The sequence below is a fragment of the Amblyraja radiata genome, chromosome 15 (genome assembly GCF_010909765.2).
Source record: "Amblyraja radiata isolate CabotCenter1 chromosome 15, sAmbRad1.1.pri, whole genome shotgun sequence".
NCBI lineage: Eukaryota > Metazoa > Chordata > Chondrichthyes > Rajiformes > Rajidae > Amblyraja > Amblyraja radiata.
This window is the reverse complement of record NC_045970.1, coordinates 20,269,699-20,296,390: the sequence shown is the minus strand read 5'-3', so window position 1 is coordinate 20,296,390 and position 26,692 is coordinate 20,269,699. Positions and strand designations below refer to the sequence as shown.

General features: G+C 40.4%; 1 protein-coding gene across 5 annotated transcripts in view; it reads right to left on the bottom strand.

Annotated features, from left to right (window-relative positions):
- ctbp2 (C-terminal binding protein 2) overlaps window positions 1–26,692 on the bottom strand; it is a 272,992-nt gene that overhangs the window by 125,368 nt on the left and 120,932 nt on the right. For 2 of the 5 annotated variants that reach the window (XM_033033717.1, XM_033033718.1), the window contains one exon: window positions 26,238–26,315. The exons of 1 other annotated variant lie outside the window; for it this stretch is intronic. In XM_033033717.1, the coding sequence (XP_032889608.1) occupies window positions 26,238–26,315 (78 nt within the window). Of the gene's footprint in view, window positions 1–1,211; window positions 3,016–5,193; window positions 5,289–26,237; window positions 26,316–26,692 lie in introns of those variants that run through there. 2 more of the 5 variants (XM_033033721.1, XM_033033716.1) reach the window with 2 other exon arrangements.

Here is a 26,692-nt window from a genome sequence, read left to right as displayed (position 1 = left end):
GTAGTAATGAAACACCTTTTCAATTTGTTATTGTCTGGTGGCTTGTCCCTGCTTCTTTTAAGACATGCAATGCAAGGTCTATTAGAGGTCATGGATTATTTTCCTAATCAAACAACTTCTTTCAGAAAGAAAATTTAAAGTAGTCTACATGCTTCATGCCAAACAGTCAAAGAAACTTGGCCCTATCTTCAATTGACCACCATTTATTAACATTTCACTTGAGATGATTAAATCTGGGACATTTTGTTTAAGATTTTTGAAGATGGCTTCCAAACGAATTCAGACAAAACTTTACAGCCATTAATTTTTCTTCATGGTATTTTTGCTGCACGGGTTAACGCTCAAGCTAAATTCCTTTCTCTGCTATTTTAACACGGTTATTAGCTTTGGATTAAGAAAGGGCAGGCAGGAATTTAAAATGAATGCATTAACCAGTGCTCTGCAATAGTTCTGAGATGGTATTAAACCCAGTATAGTTTGTCCTTAATGGATGGCTTGAGCTATTATTTTTTGTAAAATGTATGATGCATTTTCTTCAAAAATAGTGCTAGAAACACAACAATCATTCCTGTCCAATAAAATAGTTCTGCAAATGCTATGAAATACTGCAAAGCAGACCATAATTGTTTCTCTAATACTTTTAGATCATTTAGTTGTTCTGCTGTATATCGATCTTTAGATGCAACGCTGAAAGCTCAGAAAGCAATTAAGAGTAACAGTGATATAATCTGTCATGCCTCCAATGTGGAAAAGAATGGCAAGAGGATCAATTTCTAGACACATCTGAGTTGTTCTAAAGAGTACTTGACCTACATTAAATGTAAAAATCCTGTGTCATAACAGTAGCTGATTATTTCTCTACACAGCCAATTGCATATAACAATAATATATTGAATGGAGATATGGGACCAGGCTCATTTTCACCCACCTCGACACAAATAATTGCATTAATAGAAAGACAACTGACCTTATTAAGTGAGAAGTTGCAGATCAGCATACAAAGAGATTTTCAATACTCTTTTGAAAAGATGCATGTCAAAACAGAGAAACAAAATACATGTCCATAAAATGCAAGGAAAAAAAATCGATCAACCTGTTTTCAATCAACTTCTGTTTACAAGGGGGAGGAACAAATCAAAACCAAATAACTTTAAGTAGGAGCTATAGCACATTTATCACACATACAAGCTAAAATGTAAAAAATGCATTACTTGATTCAGGTGATGTCATTGTGGAGACAATGACTGGAGGTCCTGTACGCCTGGTCACTTTTGGGTGTGTAGTATTCGCTAGCTGGTAAGCTGAGCTTGCAGGTACCAGTGTAGACTCCAGTGGTGTTCCTGGTTTTCGCAGGATCCGAGGATTGTTGTGAGGGCTGTGCATCATAGAATGAGTTGAGCTGCGATCCCTTGTCATTAGTTCTATGGGTACCGTGAAGTTGGTAGAGTAGGCGGTTTTGGGAGCTGTACTTGGAGCACCCTGCAGTGTATTCATTGCTATTCCGGACTGAGCAGGATATATATGCCCTGATCGCAGGTTCTGCAGCCCAACTGGGGAATTGCTGCCGTAGCTTGTGAAGCTCGGAAAATGGTTCCCCAGTCTACCAGGCCCAGAGGAACCATAGTTAGCAGTTTCGAGGAGATGCTGGGAAGGGGCACTGGATGGCCGGCGGTTCACCTCAGCAAACCTGGGCGACATTGGTTGCAATGCCATTGGCAGCTGCTGAGCAGTGGGATTATCCATGGCAGGGACCATCCCTGGCTGGACTCCGTAGTCATTACGCAGTAGCTCACTCCTGTGACTGAAGCTGTTTGAGCGTGTTCTCATCCGGGCACTGCTGCTCTGCAGCTCCTGTCGTAACAGTGCGTCTGCCTTGCAGTTGTGGATGAGTCGTAGCAGCAGTCGCGCCTGACCCAGGTTTTGTGCCACCGACTTGATATCGTTTTCTTCTAACATAGCCAGGAAGTTTGTTGAATCAAATCCTTGATGCAGCAAGTTTCCAATTGTGCTTTCAGACAAGCCCTCTGAGCGCAGTAGGGCCATGAATTCAGTTTTGTTGTCCTGCCCGAGGATGCCTGCAGGAAGTTGACCACGTGCCAGCATGCTGTTGTCATAGCCATCATAAACAGGCTTGGAAATGAAGCCATCCCTGTGTGCACCATAATCAGACATGGCCCGTGCTGTCACCCCTTGCCTGTGGCCGTGGTTTAATGTGCCGGGTGACAGCATTCTATCCAGACTGTTCTCACACCGGGATCCGGTGGCAGGATCCACGACCAGACATGTCGGAGTAATCTGCCGTGCACCGGCGGAGTCCACTGGCCGACCGCTGGCATCACTGTACATCTGCTTGCCAGCGAGAGGTGGCGGCTCGGCCCCGTAATGAGGGAGAGGTGTCTCGGCACCGTACCTGGCAGGAGAAGGATCACGACTACGTATCTTCTGTCCATCGTGAAGCAGCTTACCAGGGGCATCATGGTACGCACGGTTTACCTCAGGAGGGGGAGGGGGCCTCCCGTGCGAGTGGTCCCATGACATTCTCCCACCTGACACCCCATAATTCTGCGTTGATCTGTTAAGCATATGATCCCTATAAAACCGTGCCTCTTCCGATGGCCTGTGGACCAGACCCTGCTCAGCATAGTAATCCTGAGGAACTGAGTTACGGCCCGACATCACGGCCTGCTTTTCATGGGAATGAGAGAGATCAGGCGCAGAGGATTTTCTCACAGGTCTGTGATCATACCGATTGGGATGATCTTCGTTGAAGCCAGAGTCTGGATACCTGAAACGTTCGTAATTATGTTCATACCCTCCTGTAAAGTTGTGATCGTGCACTCTGCCGCTATCACTGCCGTCGTAGGCACCTTCGCTGGGGTAGGCTAGTGAATCTCTTCTCCTACGAGGTCTTTGGTATTCACATGCGTTGTCGGTGTCCCAGTTCTCTCTGTACCATCCGTTAGAGTCCCAGCTCTGAGAGCAGCCAACAGTTGTATGTTTGCTAGGGACAGGCATTGGAATAAAATGACTTCAGCTTAGTTAAAGAGGCGGGACCTCTGGTTACAAAACATGAAACAAAGCAGGCTGGTTTCACCTGAGCCCCAGTGGGACTCCAAAACCAAGCAACTGAAGGTATTCTATTACAAAGTACTGCTTGAATTATTAATCCAAAGAAACATCAGTAGAAACAAAACATAACGCACCTTGTTACCAAGTCTCATTCCACAACGACCAAATGAAAGATCCTCTTTGTGTGTCAGCTTGCCGATAGAAAGGGTGGATTCTTTTAATCCACTTTTATCCCTTCCTGCTTGGGACATTGCTTGTGCAGATGACTAGTAACGCAGGGCTCATGGATTAAGTGCTAAATTAAACCAGCAAAGCCTTTGCTCTCTGTGACATCAATCGAGCTCATTCCAAACCTTACATTGGTCATACGCTGCAGATCTGCACATTTTAAAAATCAAGCCATCACGCAATTTCCTATCAAATTAATTATGCGCTCCTTTACTTTTTTTTTAAACCTCTCTACAAATGCAGGGCTCGTCCTCTTTTTCTGGTAAAACGTGGATGAGAAAATTAATGAGGCAAAAAGCCAGACAATCCCTCACTGTTACCACAATTCAAATCCATCATGATGAGATACTAATCCAGTGAGTACAGCTGGAAGTACATTGCAAGCAAAAGGGAATGTTGATAAAATAAAATGTTATATTGCATAAGCGAAGATTTAGAATTACACTTTCAGTGTAATTGTGGAATAACTTCCTGAGTCATGGGTTTTATGATGTAATTATGATTTTAGTTTTTGAAGAAGTCATATTTACTAATCTCTATCAGGCCAACTAAAGTCCAGTACTCGTCATTATCACACGGGGAAAATCCTCCTGCCAACTCTCAGAGAGAAATTATCTAATTTGTAGCCTAGTTAGCAGAGGCAGCACACTACAGGAAAAGGTAGAATGGTTAGAATTCAGTTCTGCCGGTGTCCAAATAGACACACTGAAAAATACACAAGCTGTTTAGGCTCATGTAAACTGTAACAATTCAAATGGAATTTATTTTTTTAAATATCACTATATTGCATATTTGAAAACATTCAGTATTCCACATGAGCTATTTTTAAATATTTAATTTGCTAGCTCCACATAAAATGTTTTATGTCATTATTGCCTTCTTATTTTAATCTCTTAGTGAGAAGCGTGGAAACTTGTATCAAACTTGACCCTAACAGACCCATCTCCTCAGTACAATTGTCAGTAATTGTCCAATAGACAATAGGCTATGTGGGTTTAAACTTTGCTAAGAGGAGCAGATGATGTCAGCTCCTTCCAGGCGGAGTAAAGAGCAGCATAATGTATCAGAAATTGCCCAAGTCCTTTGACATCATCATCTTAACAAGTTATACATTAATTTTGAAATATTTGGAAAATGTAGACAGTGACAACCTCCATCAGCTCCAACCCACTCCAGGAACAATTATAGTAAAATGTAAAGCTGAAATATTACAAATGCTTAACAAGTAGTTTCTTCAGGCCGACCATGGAATATTAAGAGGAACTGTAAAGGTTGAATAGAACGATCAACTGCAACGTTAACATTGACGCCTGTCGCTAGTAATTACAGTAAAATTCCTGAACCCATCATTGCACTGGGTATGAAAGATTGCATTCTGATTCACTGTCGAAGCCTACTCAGTGTCATTAGTTATGCAGCAGTCATTAGAAAAATGTTTAATATTTCACTGATCTGAAAAGATTTTCCAACATGGTGCAGTACTTCAAATACCACACCCAAATATTGTCCGAAAGAATGTGGAACAAACATACTAGGCACTAATGGAAAGTTAAACATGGAATGTACTGCTTTACAGTGATGAAGCAATAAAACAAAATGTATAACTATCAACATGTCAAAGAATGTTTAAATCAGGGGAGCATTTATTTTCAAAGTTTTTAAGCACTGGCTGAAAGCTCAGTGAACAAATAATCACAACTGATGTTCTAAGAACAGCAGCACCATTAGGTCTATCAACTTACTGAGAAACGGAACAGCAAAGTTCCTTGAAAAACATTACAGAACACGAGAAGATCCTTAACAATGAAGGTTGTCATTAGGTGGTCAAGAAAATGTCAAAGGTGGACAATTAACGAAGCCTCAGATTAATTTAGTCAATTCAAAGAATTTACTTACAACGTTGTTGAATTAAAATGTCTCTTTCCATTTTAACCAGACTGCTAGCTCAATAGCCAGCAACTAATGGAACAGTCAGCGTTGCTGGCACTCTGTCTGGTTCTCTTTCCTGGAGGACTGCCACTGATGGAAATTTCTATGATTCTCTGCTGTTGAAATTAAACCCTGCTTAAGCACAGTGTCATAGAATTTGACAGCTGCATGGCCAAATACTACCGTCTCAGTGAATCAATGGCTGGAATTGTGAAAAATGTAGATGTTTCCTGTCGGATGTAACGATAAGGAAAACAGAGCTGCAACTGGCATAGACCAAGATAAACATACTGACAAAAGTATTATTTTAAAAGGAAATACTAATGGAAATTCTAACAATGGTGAGCAACTAAGATGTCTGATTGCAACTAAGGTTCCTATGGTGGGGGGCACGTAATCTGCTAACCACCTAAATGACAGATATCATTTATTCCCAGTCATGGTTCAGCAATTCACCTTGGAGGGGGGAGAAAAAAAACACAATACTCTGTCTGCATTCTCACATGGTGACCATATCTCTGATTCATGGAACAACTTTAAAGCCGCCAGTTTTGGAAGATATTACCGTTTACTTGTACAGTTTACAGTCGATCTGTGTTGATTAGTGAAAGAAAGTAAAGTAGAGACAACATAGAGATGTGCGGCCTATTTTTAAAACAAGTATATAACGCGACACAAAAAAAGCAGCGACACCAAACGCCCGGAAACACCAACATTTGGAACATTGCCGTCAATAACAGGCCTTTGGTAGATTTGCTTGTTTTAATTTCAGTCTATTACTACTTGTTAATGTTAAATTAAAAGTGGTAAATCGAGACATCCAGTTTCAAATAGCTACTCACACCCTGCCAAGGTAAATCATAAGTATGTGCTAGGAATTTTTTGTAGTTGTAATAAATTTGCCCGCAAGTAATATTACAATTTTTGTAATTGATTTTTGTTTATTATATATTATCTATGTGCAGTGTGCTTCCTGACCTATTATGCTGCCGCAAGTAAGAATTTCATTGTTCTGTTGCCAGTGCTTCTGACATTTAAACACTCATGACTAGTGTGCCAAATATATACCTCATTTCTCGGCAATGAAGATGTTATTTTTTATCCAAAAATAAGGCACGGAAATCAAGAATGATGTTGCTGTACTGAGGGATAGCCAAGTCTATCCCTCATTGCTGGCAGCTGATGGGAAGTGGCTGTAAAGTGGGAAGCAGCTGTAAAAGGACAGCACCGCTGGGGGGGGGGGTGGGGCGGGGCGGTGGGGAAGAGTTTATTTCACAGCGTGTGAGGAATCTGGCCCGGGCCAGCACAGGCAGGAGCGTTGAGATGGAGGGGGTCGGGGATCATACCAGCAACTCACTCACTCACCACTGCAGCGGCGCTCCGGGCGTGGAGCCACCACATTGTGACCGGGGAGGCAAGTAGCTCGGGTGGCTGTGAGTGGCCGCCGGGACCGGGCAGCGGAACTAGCTGCCACCTTAGCGCCTTCTGCCGGCCCGCTCACCACTGGCAGTGCTCTCCGTCTGAACACCTCTCTCCTGCCGCTCGTCGGCCTCGCTCATGTCAGCCACTTGCCACAAATCCTTAAATTCCGACTGCCTCCGGGGAGGGAGTAGCTCGGGTGGCTGCGAGCAGCTGCCATTGAGGGGACCAGTGAGGGGACAGTGAGGGGACCAGCTCAAGAGCAAAGATCATAGAGCATAGCGGGTCAGCGGTCGATGGATAACAGGACAGCGAGCGGTGAAGCTTACTCCTGTGTCAGTGCGATCAAGGGACTAATTGATGTTACTCGCGCTGACACAGGAGTAAGCTCTACCGCCCGCTGTCATGTTATCCATCACCCGCTGACCCGCTCCGCTGTATGATCTTTGCTCTTGAAAGACATGGACCGGGCAGTGAATGCCATGCAGTGTCACCCAGCACAGGAAGTGAGGCCATATCCTGCACCCGGCGGCAGTCGGAATTTAAGGATTTGCGGGAAGCGGCTGACATGAGCGAGGCCGGCGAGCGGCAGGACTGAGGTGTTCAGATGGAGAGTACTGCCAGAGGTGAGCGGGCCGGTGGAGCTGCAACCTTCCCTCCATTGATGAACTGTACATTGCAAGGGCCAGGAAGTGAGCGGGCAAGATCATCTCTGACCCCTCTCACCCTGGCCACAAACTCTTTGAATCACTTGCCTCTGGAAGGCAACTCCGGACCGTCAAAGCTGCCACAGCCAGACATAAAAGCAGTTTTTATCCACGAGTAGTTGCTTTACTCAACAGCCAAAAATCTGTAGCCTCCCTTTGATCTGGTATTTTGTTGGTTCACATGCTTGATCAATGGTGTTTTATCATTAATGTTTTATTATTATTAATGTTTAGTGTTTTTTGAGTCATTCGTAACTGTCACTGTATGTCATGTTGTTACTTGTGGGCGGAGCACCAAGGCAAATTCCTTGTATGTGAATACTTGGCCAATAAACTTACTTACTTTACTTACTTATTTACAACTGATTCAACTTGTCCCGGTGTGCTCCCGTTTTTCCCACCATTTCTCCACCTGCCATCACCCTCCACCCCCCACCCATTCAGTCATTGAGAATGGAGTAGAAATGGAAGCCTTGGGCAAATTGAATCGTTACTTTCTTTATTTTTATTTTTTATTATTTTTATTTTTTTTGAGCGTGAGAAACTTTAGAGGGAAACTAAACTTGAAACAGCATTATGTTCGGACCAATTTAAAAAGTATGTGTATTTCCATTTGTGGGGTAGTTTTGTGGAATGGTCTTGACGAAACGATTAAACAAAGTATGAATATAATGCAATTTAAAAAAATGTACAAAAGATATATCTTTGAAAAGTACAGTAATGAGGAAGGAGAATGTAAATCTCACAGATGTTAATGGTGCTTGTTCTTTTTGTTCTTTTCTTTTTTTGTTCTTTTTTTCTTAATAGCTTGATTGGAGTAGTTTTATTTGAATTGTCTGTTTAGTTTATTTTATTGAATTTTGCATTTGTTAATGGTGAAGAATGGGGGTAGGACTTGACAAGCATAGGCTTCTTCCTATCCCTTTTCGAACAAGTCTAATGTGTATTATGTTGAAATTTGTTTTTGATTTTTTAATTTATGTATGTACATATATGTTATGTATATGTGTAGGTGTGTATATGTGTATATGTATGTATGTATATATGTACATGTATATATGTGTGTATGTATTTATGTATATATATATATGTATATATATAATTTTCCTTTTATTTATTCATTTTCATCTTTTCTTTTCTTCTTTTTTTTAATTTTAATCGTTCGAAATAAAGATATCATTCATATGTCCCGCCAGCCTTCTTTCAAAATTTAGCAACTCAAAATGGGGGTGCGTCTTAGACGCAGGTGCGCCTTCATTGCCGGGAAATACGGGCACGCCACTGGTTCTGCTGACCATGACTTTTGGTTTTATCAAAGCTACCTACAATATCTGTGATCCAGAATCCAAGTGATATTATAAATGGAAACAACAATCTGCAGTGGGTTGCCTTAGAGGTAAAAATGAACCAGACATGTTTTGTGTTTCAAGACACAGATTTGCCATAACAGAACAACATATAGAGCACCAGACATTCATTGGATATGAGGGGATAACATATATGAGGTATAGTTATCTGACAGGATTCACTGCAATAAACGCCATGATTTTACAAACCCAAGCTTTTTTTCCCCCAAAAAATCGAAATACTATGTAAATATCAGGCCAGTTAAAATAGTTCTGCTTTAAGTCAACTTTCTTGTTAAAAATTGTGCATATCTACACACAGTTCATTGGAGGAGACAGCATGGCAGTAAAAATCCAGTCATTAGGAAGTAAGTGAACAACGGCTTGCCCTAATGATGATTTTCTTTGCCATGCAAGAACTTCAAATACTTCACCATTTACTGTACTCATGTCATGTTAACCAAGCATGCAAAGCTTTAAAGCTGCAATGACGATTCAGGGTTTTTTTAAAGATTAGTTCATATCGAGCATTTCAACCTCTGACGTGCCTAGAATGCAACAAATTTCATATTCCTTGAAAACATCACTGGAATACTTGCGAGAGGGAAAAAACCATAGGGATGTGAGTTAAATGGCTTTCATTAATCTCAAACTAATAATTATTTTACTGCTATATTTTCACTTTATTCATGGAATATGACCATCCATATTTATTGCCTACCCCAAATTGCCTGTGAAACCAGTGGCTAGTCTTGGAGTGGGTCAGGAATGATAAAAAAACAATTTCAATCATGAGGAATACCAAAAACTCCCGACAGTTCCACAGGAATCATTAATACTAATCCAAAGCAGAAACTCACACCAATTTCAGCACTGCCTCAGTGCAGGAATAAGAGTAATTACAGTACACTTAATGCAAACCAAACTGAGCTCAGTTAATTGCAGACTTTATGCCTCATCTTGGTTGATGTGATCAGTCCAACATCAGCTGATGGAGTTTTTCAGCACATTGGGAGGTTGGCAAGAGATAAAGTTATGGTTCACTTCAGTAATTTCCAAATTGAAAGTTGCAAATGATATTTTAATCTAACTTTAACATGTCAACCTATATTCGACAGTATCTGTTGAAATCAGGTAAAACTCTACATTTCAATGGCACCGTCCTCAAAGGATTATGTGTAAGAAGGAACTGCAGATGCTGGTTTAAACCGAAGATAGTCACAAAAAACTGGAGTAACTCAGCGGGACAGGCAGCTTCACTGGAGAGAAGGAATTGGTGACATTTCAAGTCGAGTCCCTCTTCAAACGATTATCTATTACATTCGCTCAGAAAACATTGCATAATCTAGATATGATTGCAAACAATTGATGAACACTAACATATTTGACTAAAAAACAGTACACTTCATAAGGTTAAAAAATTAAGATTTAGATCTAAACGCAATCAGCTATAAACCTATAAAGTGCTAATAGTACTGATAGATATCTGTTCATTTGGCTACATGCTATCTTATAGTGCCCTCATAATGTTTGGGACAAAGACCCATCATTTATTTATTTTCCTCTGTACTCCACAATTTGAGATATATAATAGAAAAAAAAAATCACATGTGGTTAAAATGCACATTGTCAGTTTTTATTAAAGGGTATTTTTATACATTTTGGTTTCACCATGTAGAAATTACAGCTGTGTTTATACATAGTCCCCCCATTGCAGGGCACCATAATGTTTGGGACACATGGCTTCACAGGTGTTTGTAATTGCTCAGGTGTGTTTAAATGCCTCCCTAATGCAGGTATCAGAGAGCTCTCAGCACCTAGTCTTTCCTCAGTTGGAAACGTTTATTGTTGTTTATCAACATCAGGACCAAAGTTGTGCCAATGAAAGTCAATGAAGCCATTATGAGACTGAGAAACAAGAATAAAACTGTCAGCCAAACCTTAGGCTCACCAAAATCAACTGTTTGGAACATCATTAAGAAGAAGAAAGCACTGGTGAGTTTACTAATCGCAAATGTACTGACAGGCCAAGGAAGACCTTCACAGCTGATGACAGAAGAATTCTCTCTATAATAAAGAACAATCTCCAAACACCTGTCCGACAGATCAGAAACACTCTTCAGGAGTCAGGTGTGGATTTGTCAATGACTACTGTCCGCAGAAGACATCATGAACAGAAATACAGAGGCTACACTGCAAGATGCAAACCACTGGTTAGCTGCAAAAATAGGATGGCCGGGTTACAGTTTGCCAAGAAGTACTGAAAATAGCAACCACAGTTCTGGAAAAAGGTCTTGTGGACAGATGAGACAAAGATGAACTTGTATCAGAGTGATGGCTAGCAAAGTATGGAGGAGAGAAGGAACTGCCCAAGATCCAAAGCATACCACCACATCTGTGAAACACGGTGGTGGGGGTGTTATGGCCTGGGCATGTATGGCTGCTGAAGGTAGTGGCTCACTTATCTTCATTGATGATACAACTGCTGATGGTAGTAGCATAATGAATTTTGAAGTGCATAGACACATCCTATCTGCTCAAGTTCAAACAAATGCCTCAAAACTCATTGGCCGGCAGTTCATTCTACAGTAAGACAATGATCCCAAACATACTACTAAAGCAACAAAGGAGTTTTTCCAAAGCTGAAAATGGTCAATTCTTGAGTGGCCAAGTCAATCACCCGATCTGAACCCAATTGAGCATGTCTTTTATATGCTGAAGAGAAAACTGAAGGGGGCTAGTCCCCAAAACAAGCATAAGCTAAAGATGGCTGCAATACAGGCCTGGCAGAACATCACCAGAGAAGACACCCAGCAACTGGTGATTTACATGAATCGCAGACTTCAAGTAGTCATTGCATGCAAAGGATATGCAACAAAATACTAAATGTGACTACTTTCATTTACATGACAATGCTGTGTCCCGAACATTATGGTGCCCTGAAACGGGGGGGGGGGGGGGGGGGGGGGGGGGGGAGACTATGTATAAACACTGCTGTAATTTCTACATGGTGAAACCAAAATGTGTAAAAATGGCCTTTAATAAAATCTGACAATGTGCACTTTAACCACATGTGATTTTGATCTGGTGCTACTTGAACTTTTGAATGTTTCCACCATTTACTTTTTATATTTCCTAGTTTCAGCATCTACAATTTTAGTAGTTTCCAAATTTGATGTCTAGATTGTTATTATTGCTTTAGTGGACTTCTGTACAACAGGCTGAAGTCACTAGGCTGCCACCCTGGAGATCTGACTGGTGCCGGTCCATAGGAAATGTCCTCTTGATCATCAACTTCTGACCAGAATTGCACTGTTTGGTTAATTAAGTGCAGATTAGTATAGATATTTGTTAAATTTAGATTTTAATTATACCTCAGTTAGAATTAATTAATTAGCACAAATCTGTACTACAGATCCACAGGGTTGCAACCTGTACTAATGACGTTGGATCAATTGGAAGTAAGATCAATTTCCACCAGGAATTTCTGTCTTCATTGATATAAAGGAAATGTTCCTATTCTTCCCCCTCTTTCTTAGGATCTCAGAGACCAAGGTCGTTCATTATAATCTGACTGATTGCAGAAATAGCATATACTTGCTAGTAATGGCACATTAACCTTGCAAAAGGATGTGCCATTCTATAGATGAAAAGACTTTAATAAAAAGGAAATAATTTGTATTTAGGCAATGCCATTCAAGTTCTAGGGATATTCCAAATGCTTCTCATCCACTTAATTCTTTAAGAATAGTGCTTGGTATCATGATGTGAAATTAAAGAAGCCAAAGATCTTACAAAAAGCAATGGACGAAATAATCAATGAATTGATTTGGTGGCATTGATCTAAGATCCTGAGAACACTTCTGACTCTTCTTCTTTATGTTCACTTGAATGGGCATAAATTCTGTGGAATGCTCATAAATTAGCATTCCTTTATAGCTTCAATCAGGTGACAGTGTACACAACAGTCCTGGTGAGGAGCTTGAAAAAATGTGAAATGGTAGTGGTTTATCCTCACTTGCATCTATCTACTAAACGTGCAACATCAAAGCATTTGTACATCAAATGCTGCTTCGGAAAATCAGTGATTTTCTCTTTCTCGTCCATATTCGACATTTCACAGGGACCAATCCTTTCACAACTTCCTGGCCCACTCCTGCCTTCACCAACCACTCCCCCCTTGCAGCATTTACTCTTGCATCTACAGGTGACATAACACATGTCCTTTCACCACTCTCCAGGGACCCCAGCAGTCTTTCCAGATGAAGCAACAAATCAATTGTACTCAGTGTCATGGAGTCATACAGTGTGGAAACAGGCCCTCCGTCCCAACTTTGCTACACCAACCAACATGTCCCATCTACACTAGTCCCATATGCCTGCATTTGACCCATATCCCTCTAAACCTGTCCTATCAATATATTTATCTAATTGCTTCTTAATGTTACGATAGTCCCTGCCTCAACTATCTCCTCCAGCAGCTCGTATCAGACATCCACCACCTTTTGCATGAAAAAGTTACCGCTCAGATTCCTATAAAATCCTTCCCCCATCACCTTAAACCCATGCCCTCTGGTTCTCGGTTCCCTCACTCTGGGCAAGTGACTCTGTGCATCCACCCAATCTATTCACCTCATGATTTTATATACATGATTCTATAAGATAAATCTCCTTCCAATCTAGTGTATAGCATTTGACTTTCAACATGAGGTCTCTTCTGCAGTGGATAAACTAAACATAGATTGGATGACCACTTTGTGGAGCATTCACATTCAGTCCACTGGAGTGGCCAAGCATCCTGCTGCCTGCTAGTTTGATTCTCCACCCCACTCTGATATACGAGTCTGTGGTGACCAGCACTGTTACAATGAGGGCCAATGCAACTATCAACAACAGGACTTATTTCCTGTCTGGACATGTGGCGGCCTTCAATATGGAATTGTGCAACATCAGATAACTTGATTTCTCTGCATCAGTTTTTCATCTGCTACATTGGCTCAGGCCGTTTGTTTTATTTCCCCCTTTTTTCCCCTCTGTGAGTGGCAATGACCAGCCGAACCTGCCGTGAATATCTCCCAGCTCTGCGTTTTGCAACTCCCACAAGCTCTGCTCTTGAACTGCTCCCATTCACCAATTGACCAGATATCCCCAGTTGCCAGCCTATGCCCATGGTCACACATCAGTCTAAAGGGGCTGTCCCACTGTACGAGCTAATTCAAGAGCTCTCCCGAGTTTAAAAAAAAATCAAACTTGTGGTAAGCACGTAGAATGTACGTAGCGGGTACGTCGGAGCTCGGGACGTCTCTTCGCGGCTCGTAACGCTAACGGCAGGTACTCGGGAAACGCGGTAAGCTAGTGAAGACTCATGTAGATTTTTTAACACGTTGAAAAATGTCCACGAGAGCCCCGAGTACGTACGAGCGGCTATTACCGTAATTCTCCGAGTTCGAATCAGGGGAAACTCGGGAGAACTCTTGAATTAGCTCGTACAGTGGGACAGCCCCTTAATATAAGTCCTGACCCAAAACATCATCTGTCCATTCCCTACATAGGTGCCTGTCCCACTGAGTGCCCCCAGCACTTTGTTTTTAATCCCATGGGCACCCTAGTTTTATCTAGTCAGATACATCACCTCTACTCCATGATCCCTCTGCAGATTAGCAAGAAATGTTTCTCTCTCCTTCCTGATGAAGGATCTTCAACCTGAAATGTTGACTCGGTTTCTTTTCCCAGAAATGTGAGCGGACTTTGACTATCCGCAGTATTTTTGTTTATTATTTCAAGTTCTTAGGAATTACGTTGGTGTCAAAGTTATGGCACAGGGTACCACAAGATCATAAGATCATGTGATAGGAACAGAATTAGGCCATTCGGCCCATCAAGTCTAGTCCGCCATTCAAACATCTCTCCCTCCTAGCTCCATTCTCTCTTCTACCTTCTCCACATAACCTCTGACACCTGTACTAATCAAGAAACGCCTTTAAGAAAATAACACCCTACGTACTTTCACATGGTCCAATTAACCCCTCAATCAGAAAATTCGACAATGCTCCTGGAAAGCAAAATTGGTAAATGGCATTCAGTGTACGTGTGTACAGCTCTGTTATCACATGCCCCTCTACTACATAGCCATGGTGACAAGTAGCTAAAAAGGACACACAAAAACTCAGTTATTCAGCAAATGCATCACAGTGAGTGTTTTAGGACTGGAGGTGTTCAAGAGGCTTTTGAAGTAGGTCAGGTTACAACAGACATCATTTACTTGCTAAGCTGTGACCAAACTGACTTCCGCAGAACAAGGCAGAGGTGGAAAAGCCAACCCTTACAAAAGGCAATGATACTGTTGGTAAGACTTGCATGTGTTCAGGAGAAGAATCCAAGGTTTGGTTGTGGCTGTACAACTTAACCTTCCACAAGTAGCAGAGGTGAATAATGTCCAGCTACGGCAACACTATTGTTATGTCACAAATCAGAATATATTTTAAACAAGATGAAAGTGTTATCACCTCACAGTCTGTGCTGCTAGTCAAAATAGAAACACTCATAATATCTGTCTATAATGCCCGATGGTGTCAGTCATATAGTGTGGAAACAGACCCTTCAGCCCACTGAGTCCATACTAACCGAGCGCCCATATGTGGCAATTCTGCTTGTTTACCTGTGACATAACTAAAGATTATGAATCTTCAACCTCATTAACAAAAACCTCAACAGAATGAAACTTGCGTTTGATATATTTCAAGAATTTATTCAATTACAAATTCGCCAAAATTAAACGTTTAGGATCATTGTTTGGAAGAGCAGAGGTGGGGGAAAGGGGAGTGGTGCATAATTCCAAAAAGTAGTCTCAAAATTTCTAAAATTAGTCAGAATTCAGGCTTATCACACGAGTGGTGCCAGAGTGCTTTTGGGTGGCTCCAGTTCCTGGAAATTACACATTATTCCACTGGGAATTGAATTCCATTTCCATGTTGTCGCACAGAAAGATCTTTCCCATCACACAATTATTCACAAAACTGTTATTATTCTCTGCTTTTTGCAGCTGTACTTCAAATAGTTTTAATAATTATTAAAAATATATTTTAAGGAAGTGTAGAATAAACAGTCACCTTATATCTTTCAGAATATCTGACATTAGATAGACCAAGGAAGGAACAACTAAGATTTCACAGTATGCTGCCTTGTAAAATGCAGAAAACCCTAATGGACAATGAACAATAGGCATAGTTTTCAAGATATTTATTCTACACTGTCTTGATATTCTCTACAATATCCAATGCGTGTACAAATGTTTCAATAAGGAATGGTGCCTTGTAAGATACATCACTTTACAATATATTGGCCCAAAATTCTCCAAATGCACTTTAGTGAGAAATACGCTAAAACGTGCACTACCACTACACATAAAACTAAACTAAACTACTGCAGCTTAAACTAAACCACTGCAGCATATTTTCACAGCTGAAAGATTTTACTTTGATCTTTATTTGTAGTCACAACATTGGCGACACTGGGAAAGTTATATGTATTCTTGATAATGTGGTGGTTAGGCTTCATTGGTGAACACTAAAATACTCAAGATTATTCTATTTATAAGAGGAACGCACTGACTACCTTAAACGTGCCCACAAAATGGAGTATCACACTGAGGGCTGGGCAATGAACATGTTAATCCTATTCAACTCACTGAAACATTCCCTAGCAAGGTGATAAGCCATGAGGCCTGTAGCCCAAAGACCAGAAAATAAACATGCAACCTGGAACACCTGCGTATTAGGTATGTTGACTGTCACGCTAAATTGTTCTGACACATTTACTATTCAAATGGATCAGCAAAAATAAGGAGGGCTTAATTGGAAATTACTGGTACTATGAGAACTGTTTACTTGCTTTTGTTTAATTCTCTTCACAACTTCTTCAATACTAGTTGGAATGGAAGTTAAACAATGAAGGTGAGAAAGTGTCTCTGCAAGCTTAGAAAGACCTCCACTGACACAGAGCAACGTCACCCAAACAGGAATGCATAGCTACGCCAGCAAGATGAAAGTATATCTCAGATATTAGTGAGTTGTAAGCCAGCTGCCTGTATAGAAGGTGAATTTGGACAGGAGCATAGAATCCAGGAGGACAGGAAAATACAGGCCCATGAGTTAATCAAAAAGCTAATGTCCCAAAGGAACTCAAGGCAACCTGTTCATTCAGACATATCGAGAAAAAAACCGGTGACTACAAGAATATAGATCTTAATTTATTCAACTGACCGGGAATAATATAAACAGATTTCTATAGAATTAAATTCTACCTAGCCATCAGTTGACATCAACTGGATGCTTATCTCAACTGTAAATTTGTAATCAACTAGTTAATGCTGAATTATCTACTTATCTGCCCTTGTAACCATGTCTGTTTCATCAATTCATCTTTTGCACACAAAACATGCATGCAGGCGATCCCTGGGTTACCCAGGGCTCGGAGGGAAGGTTGCGTTCTTAAAGATTAGTCCTATTGCGATTTTCATTACGCAAAGCAACATCATCTGTTGGTGCGTCATGAATGGAGAGATTAAATCATAAACTTTGTGTTGATTAGTTTATGTTTTTCCTCCCACTTTAATTTTATTCCATATCTGAAAATTTTGGGTAGTGATTTGCGAATTCTGTAATTGCAAATTTCTATCACACGAATGGTTGTAACACAGGGGTTGCCTTTAGGCTGCATCTCAGTGTCATTGAAGGTTAGTGAATAATTGCCAGTTCATGATTTTGTGATCTGGTGTCTTTTAATGCAAGCAGAAAAGGGTTAATCTGCTCATTTACCACGTTGTGCAGATCCTGATGGGAATTTCATGGTGTAAATGCTAATATAATTCAAGCCGCTTGATGTTAAACAGTTCAGGGACTCGACATAGGCATCATTAACTCCCAGGCATAGACTGGTTGATAAACCCCAGATGGTCTATGACGAGCCATTAAGATGAATGAATTAAGGATTTAGCTGGCACCTTTGATAAATTATACTGGCCAACATTTTTACACACTCCCAAGATGATCTTGGGAAGGGAGTTCTCAGATTTTGAAACAGTACTGACGCAAGAAATAAATGTTCACTAACACTTGGTGCGTGGCTTGCAGGCAATAGCATTCCTGCAGCATTTCACTATGTTAATTACTAAAGCATTACAAACTTAAATTACTACACTAACCATTGCCTGCACTGATTTATGCATGCTTTGAACATATTACCAAACACATTATGATTTCTCTTGCTGGATTTTCAGAATATCACTATTATGGACACCTACTCCCTATGTACTCACCAACTAATTTATCCATCCAACCTATTTGATTATTCATAACCAGATCCTCATAAAAAGATCTGTGAAAAACTAAAATAACTCTCGAATGAATTCCATTACCTTATCTTCATGCATCTCCTTACCCCAACTGATATACAAGTAAGTAAAATCTTCTCAAAATAAAATGTTGAATTCCCAACTCGTGTCTCCAGTTAGCCTGTGCATTTCTTCTTCTATTTCCTCCCTACAATTCAGGTCAGGTAACCCACACCTTTTCAAGAATGAATGTTTTTGAGCACCAAATGTGTTGTCTCCAAATATTGTCTCCCTTTCAGACATTAACAATGTTCCCCTGAATGAATGCCACCACTTCACATCCACTCTCTCCATCCTTGATTGCAATTTTTAGTTCTACCCCACATTCAAGTTGGAATTCACCTCCCCGTCAGAGCATTCCAAGAACCACATCCGCTCTCCATCATTTACGTGTAAAAGCAGCAGATTTTCCTGAGCTGCATCTATCAGCATCAGATCCAAGAATGAATGCAACAAATGTAGTAAATGTCAGCACTGCAGAGCACATGTTAGAAGTGCCACCATTGCTCTTATGGGCATGCATTCTATTACATCATACATTATATGTAATTCCATGGTGATTCATTGCACATTTAAATTAACAAGGTAATTATAAACACAGACTTCTCCTGTACAGGAGTTAACTGCATGAGATGTCTAATCTAAGTAGTGAATGTATGTGCACTTCACAGAGGTGCAGCTGATACAGCTACTGCCTCCTGGTGTCACAGACCTGGGTTAAATCCTGACCTTGGCTGGTGTCTGTGTGGAGTTTGCATGTTCTCCCTGTGACCATGTGCGTATCATCCAGGTGCTCCGGTATCCTCCCACATCCCAAGACGTGCGGGTTTGTAGGTTATTTGGCCTCTGTAAGTTTCCAGTTGTCTGCAGGAAGTGGATCCAAAAGTGGGCTAACAGAATGAATGTGAATGTATGATCGATGGTCGGCATTCACTTGGTGGGCCAAAGGGCCCGTTTCCATGTTGTGTCAATCAATCAAGTGTGGTACATTACTGTTCTTAGGACCAGACTCTTGAATCTGCTACCACTTTGCAGTTTCTGTAAAACTGAAACCATTTAGCAAAGTTATTCCATTGCAATCTAAATGCAAAAACTCTCTCAATGAGCCTCTAAGGCTGCTTAGACAATAAAAATTCTCCCATACAATTATTTCAGCATGGCAATGGAGTAAGAGTACTCAATGGATTTATGGTTTCCATTCCATCTAACATGTTCAAATGTCTTTTGTTAATCTTATCAGTGCCTTCAGGATGAATTGGATGTGATTTATAAATAAAGTCTGTTCGACTTAATCTGTGCAAGCATCTTTGCCTTCATGCCTGCACACCCACAAATCCAACATTAAAAAGAACAGATAAATAAACCTACACATAAAAATAATCAAATCCATAGCTTATTTGGATTATTAAGCATATTGCAGCAGAAAATGCTTTAATGTTTTCAAAATTTATTTCAAATTCATTTTTCCGAAGCCCTTCATTTATTGCCGATCTTAATTGCCCTTGAGAAGATGGTACTGAGCCAATGTATTAAGTGCTGCAGTCCTTTGGGTGAAGTGACATCTTGATTATAGTATTGGATGGGGAGTTTCATGATTTAACCCTGGCAACTATGAAGAGACAGCAACGTATGTCCAAATTGGGTTTGTGTGCAACTTGGAGGGGAACCTGCAGGTGGTGGTACACTCATGTACTTGTTGCCTTTGTCCATTATGGTAGAGGTTGCAGGTTTGAGACGTGACACCACAATAACCTAGCTGAATAACTTGAATACATTTCATATACGTTGCCGCCATGGTGGTGGCAGGAACTACGGTTCAGGATAGCAGATGGGATGCCAATCAAAAGGCCTTCTTTGTTCTGAAAGGTGTCCATCCTCTTCATTGTTCATATAGCTGAAGTCATCCAAGTGAGTGGAGAATGTTCTCTCATGTTCTTAACTTTCACCAATTGCAATTTCACCAATTGTAATTCTCTGCCTCAGAGGGCGGTGGAGGCTGGTTCTCTGTTTGCTTTCAAGAGAGAGCTAGACAGAGCTCTTAAAGATAGCGGAGTCAAGGGATATGGGGAGAAGGCAGGAACAGGGTACTGATTGTGGATGATCAGCCATGGTCATGGCAGTGTTGGCTCGAAGGGCTGAATGGCCTACTCCTGCACCCATTGTCTATTGTCACCATGTCAATGGTGAGCATTTTTGAAATTCAGGAAGTGGGTTAATCATTGCGGGAAACAAACCTCCAAGCTGCACTTGCAACCACAGTATTTACCTGACTGACTCCAATTTGTTTCTGAACCCAGGACATCAGTGATGGTGATATCATTGAATATCAAAAGGTTATAAAGTCATATAGCATAGAAACAGGCCTTTGGCCTAACTTGCCCCTGCTGACCAAGATGCCCCATCCATGCTAGTCACACCTGCCCACATTTAACCCATATCCTTTTAAACCTTTCCTATCCATATACCTGTCTTGATGCGTTTTAAATGTTGTTATTGTACCTGCCTCAACTACCTCCTCAGGTAATTCCATATACCCTCCACCCTCTGTGTGAAAAAGTTGCCCCTCAGGTTCCTATTAAATCTCTTCTTTCTCACTTTCAACCTTTGTCTTCTGGTTCTTGATTCCACTTCTCTGGGAGAAAGACTCATGTGTATTCACCTTATCTATCTCCCCCAGCCTCCTGCACTCAAAGGAATAAAGTTCTAGTCTGCCCAACCTCTCCCTTTCGCTCAGACTGTCTAGTTTTGCCAGTATCTTTGTAAATCTTCTCTGCACTCTTTCCAGCTTAACAATATCCTTCCTAAAACAGAATAAATCAGGTTTTGATAACCATCTTTGCTATCTATGATACCACCTAGTTTAATATCATCTGCAAACTTACTAATTCTCATGTAAATTATTGATATAACCCACAAACAGCAATGGGTCCAGCATCAATCCTTGAGGAGCACCACTAGTCACAGGCCTCCATCCTGAATTACAACTTTCCACCATCACCCTCTACTTCCTTCCATTAAGTAAATTCTCCATCCAGCCAGCTATCTCTCCCTGGATCTCATGCGATCTAAACTACCGGAGCAACCTACCTTACAGAACTTTGTCAAATGCCTTGCTGAAGTCCATTTCGACAATGTCAATAGATTTGCCCTCAGCAAACTATTTGGTTACTTCAAAACACTCATTCAGATTCGTAAAGCTCGATCTCCCACGTACAAAACCATGCTAACTATTCCTAATCCCGGTCTATCCAAGTCCATATATATCTTATCCCTCAGAATCCTCTCAAGTATCTTGCCTATGATGGCGTTAGATTTACTGGTCTTTAGTTCCTAGATGTTTCTTTGCAGCCCTTCTTCAATAGAGGCACAACATTAGCCACTCTGCAATTTTCCACCACCTCACTCGTGTCTGGTGCTGATTCACATATCTCAGCCAGGGCTCCTGCAATTTATTCTCACATTGTCCTCAGATATATTTGACCCGGTCCAGGAGATTTATCTACTTTCACACGACTTAGAATGTCCTGCACATCCTTATGCATAATATGGACTGTCTTCAAGACATCTCCATTAACTGCCTGAAGTTCCCCAATCTTCATGACTTTCTCCCCAATGAAAACAAAGGAGAAATATTAATTGAGAGACTTATCCATCTCCCATCTATTCCCTTTCCTTGTGGTCACCCATCTACTCTCTTCCTGTACCTTAGGCATGAATACCTTGCTATAACTCCTATCTATTAAGTTATTACTCTCGCGAACGATCCTGAGGTCATCCAGCTGCAGTTCCAGTTCCCTAAAGTTGAAACATGGAGATGCACCTGCACCACAAATGTGCTTATCACGGATACCAGCAGTCTCCCTGACTTCCCACATCCTTCAGGAAGAACATTCCACCATTCTACCTGCCATCTCTACTGCACTCAAATCAAAAGGGAAAAAAAGCACAACAAGCACATAGAAGAAACAACACTGTACTTTTCATGTTCATATGTCCTCGGAGCATAATTAGGCCATTTGGCCCATCAAGTCATCTCCGCCATTCAATCGTGATTGATCTATCTTTCCCTCTCAACCCAATTCTCCTGCCTTCTCCCCATAACCCCGGACACCATTTACCTCCTGTCACCCTCTGCTCTTGAGTCAAAGCCTCACACTTGCCCTCCATGCAGCACTTTACCTCCAGACAACCTCTCTTCCAACATAGACACTCCACTACACCTTGCCTTTAAATTAAGCTATTTTAATCACTCAACCAACTCAACCGCTGTCTTTTGAAAACTCCCACTGCTGCTCCAACACTGAAATAAACTCACTCAGCTAAACCAACGGTAGCTTTTAAAATCTCCTGCTCCGACACAAATGGACTCTTTCAACAATACAAAGGCTAGCTTTTAAAATCTCCTGTTCGGCTCCAACACCGAAATGGACTCAATCCAATGTTAGCTTTTTAGTTAGGCTGATTATACTCTTGTTTGAAATATCAATTGCCATGCATTTGTTTGTTGCAAATGCTACTTCTCTCAACAGCCCCAGCTTGAATGTTGTCTAGATCTTGCTAAATGCTGGCTTAAACTGTCACTCTTACTAAGGAATTGCAAACGGAACTGAACATTGCACAATCATCAGTACACAACTCCGCATTATCCAATAATAAGAGTATCATTGATGATGAACCCCTGCAATAATGTCCTTATTGCAACACAGAGATAATTGATACCCACCAAACACGTTTTTCTTTGTGTCAGATGTGGCTTCAACCATCAGTTTTACTCGGCTCCTTGATGTCAAGCATCAAGAATGCACTTGAACTTCACCTCTGGAATTCAGCTCTTTGATGTATATTTATGACGAGGTCTGGAGCTCAGTGACCCTGGGGAAACTGTGCATTAGTGGGTACATTATTGTTGAGTACGTGCCACTTGATGGCACCGTCAATCAAATCTTTCATCATTTTGTTCATGAATGAGAGTAAACTGATGGAGCAACATTGAGATGGATTGAATTTGTCTTGCCTTTTGTACAAGGAACATACTTTGTGTTTGGGTGAATTTCAACAGAATGGAAGGCACTGGAGTACATCATACTGTTGTTCAATAATACTGCTGTATTTATGTAATAGATGTTTCCTGACCTTTGTTTCAGATGATTAAAGTTTAGTATTTCAAGCTTCACAAAATCAAAAACTCACTCTGAATTTCAAATTAAAGCTGTTTTCAACAGTCTGATTTGCTGTAAATCAGATTTTTTTAAATTACTGGTTTCCAAAGGTTACACAATTGCACTTCAATAAGTTGTTAGCTGGACAGATGTTCCATTTTTAGAATTACAAAATGCTTATGTTGCCTACATATTCAACAATAAAAATATCTAAAAATATGCGGAAAATGCGTAGGAAATGTAGCTGATATAAACGACATCTATTTCAAACATTTGTTTCTGGAAAAGTAGAAGCAGGATAAGCTGAAACAACAAGTGCAATTAATAAATGTTGGAACTACTCAGCAAATCATTTCATTGAAAATAACCAACACAACACCAAATACACAGCGCTTGTGAAGCTGAATATCATATTAACACAGTGTCCATTTCATGACCTTTTAATGCCAACCACTAATTGTGTGGGTATTTTGGTGTTAGAGATTCATCTTCACTATCACTGTTTTCCTGATATCAATGCCCAAAATTCATCAGCAACAAAATTTTCAACCACATTGATCAAATTACTCAATGAAGAAACCTCAGTTTTAAATAATGATGAAGCAAAGAAATGTTCTTCAAAGATTCAATCAACTAAACCGGGATCATATTTAAGCATAACAATGCGCTGATGTAACTCAGCAGGTCAGACAGCTTCTGTGGAGGTAATGAATATCCATTCCCCCCCCACAGAGACTGCCTGACCTGCTCAATTACTCCAGATTCTAGCATCTGTAGTTCCTTGTGTCTTCATATTTAAACATGCGACATTGAACCCTTGCATCATCAAATATTCTGATGTAACCAAAGCACACCTACAAACCCCATTTGCCTAGACTAATACTCTTCTTCATGGATGACTGCATATAAGACTGCATCACAAACTCCCATGAAGAACAAGTTACCCTTAGACTTAAATCCCCAGCTGCAGGAATATTCAGGCATTGGGAAGGCCATTACACTTTCTATTCCTCCAGACCAGGTTCTTCTCCATCAGCTCACAGAGGCAATTGGGAGGTGCGGAGCAGGCATTTGCCTGCATTGCAGGTATCCCAGAGTCTGGACAATTCTTCGAGAGGCTCTCCCTCAAACGTCTCCTGTAATGCCAGGCCACAGTCTCATTTTAGAAATAACATCTTTTCAGCTGAGAAATGTCTCACCCTGTTCCAATCCTCAACTAGCCGCTTGCTTCATAAATATGACACTAGTAATTCTTCTCCCCTGATGATGTGATTCTCCAGCCTCTATAATTCCATATTAGTAACCCTAGGAGCACATTCCTAATCCTCAGGGATCACTGGTGCACCCACCAAGTAAACAGCATTGTACAGGAGCTGGATGAGTGTTGGTGTCATTCGGTGCTTTTCAGGACTGACTGATGAGCTCCCAGCTTTGTCAAAGTGCTGGTAGCAGCAAGAAATTGGGCCAGTGATGCCTACCATTTCTGCAACTGAATGGCATTGCACAAGGGAACCTGATAACATTGCTTGTCAAATACCACTGAATTCCATAACCTTTTAAAAGCCTTTTAAAGCAGATCTATATCGCAATGCTGTAATATCCATGAATATGATGTAGATGAATTTCTAGGCCAAATTCATACACAAAATGGTTACGTTAATAGGTGCTGACCAACTCGAACATTTTCTGTTCATAGATGTTTCTTGCTATATTTGGTTAATTTTCCCTTAATGCATGTCATTATAAAACATCATTGGGCAATTAGATATATACCTCAAAACGTTCAGAAAGTCTAAAAATATTAATGTTACATGCAGAGTAACATACAGTTATGTATACAGTGACATGCTATAGTAAAATAAAAATGCTATTTACTGTTCAATAGTTTGAGTAATAAATTTCCTCTACAACAGGGCTGATTTGTAGTGTCTCGTCTGCATATCAACACAATAAATGCAACAATCACAGATGCATTTATTCCATTTGTTAAAATAAAGTACAAATGCAAGTACTGGTTGAACTTTTCAATGAACTTTTCAATGTTTGCTACAGTCCACCAGAAAGGAATAGTTGGCTGACACTAAGTTCCATGACCTTAAGATTTAGGTGTGTTGCTATTCTCATTACAAGTGAGTTACTACGATTAAGTCTTAAGTTTGGGCATAGAATTATTTTGAAAACATTTTTGAAAACTCAAATGCAGGGAGAATGGCATGATCCACCTTACTTGCACCTTCTTTAACACGGGACTTTGACAGACTGTGATTATAAATAAATACAAAATATTTCATTTTTAAATATAGAAATAATACATCTTGTCAAATACCGGCATGAATATTTAACAATTTATGCATACTAAACACATCGGTAATACATCTACCTGTATATCACAACCTTTCATCCTCACAAACACTGGTCTCTCACTCTGGACGGTTCAACGGTGCATAAAGCAGTAATTCAGATTATCAGATGTTTTTGATCATAAATGCTACAGACCTTTCTACCTGACTTTCCTGTAAAATAAATCTGACAACAATGTACATAGGATCTGCAGACTATGATGTTCACTTCTTCTAGTGGCTACCACAAAATTCCAGATTTCAACCAAAAATGCATTGCTACATTTGCTGAATCAGCATTATTAGTTAACATCTCTCCGATGGTCTGAAGCGTCTCCATTTCACCAGTAGAACACCACTAGTATTGACAGATTCGTAAAAACCATTAACATTTGTTCTACAGGGATTTTTTAAAGTATCGTTCAATTTTGCTTACAGACAATCTCAATCTGAGGTCCAGATTCTTTTCATTTACTACGAATTGGAGGAAACATTTTGTGCAAAATTTCAGATACTTTTTAAAAGTACAAGCTTTCTATAAATGTCACACTTTATTTTGAATCTTTACATAGTGCGTACAATAATCCAATGGTCTGCTCGTAATTCTCAGACGTCTCTAACCTTCCTCTATCTGCAATGTGAGTACATACCTCTCCTTGTTCCTGCTTTGCCTGCCAGATTGCTGTGTTCCTCTGTAAGCCGCTGCTGGTTTCCCCACCAAGCCCCCGCTTTAAAAAATAACAAGAACATAAGGGTCCTGCAGTTTGACAATACATGTCTTTCATTGCAAACAAGAGTAAGGGGAGGGGGAAGTAAATTTTTTTTTTTATTGTTGATTTGCACTCTTGTTATAAGCCATCCTTCACATGCACGAGCATAGCATGAATTTCGTTTGTTTTATTCTCATACGTTTCTGCATAAAACTTTTACAAATCATCAACATTTAGCTGATTCAGACAGACACCCAAGTACTTAATTTGGGTTGGGATGCTATCACATCTCATAAATACTGAAACACTGAAATGGGAATTGTTATTCATATAAAGGCATATATATTCAATCAATGGATCTTTAAAAAAAAACAATCATGTCATAACACTTTATT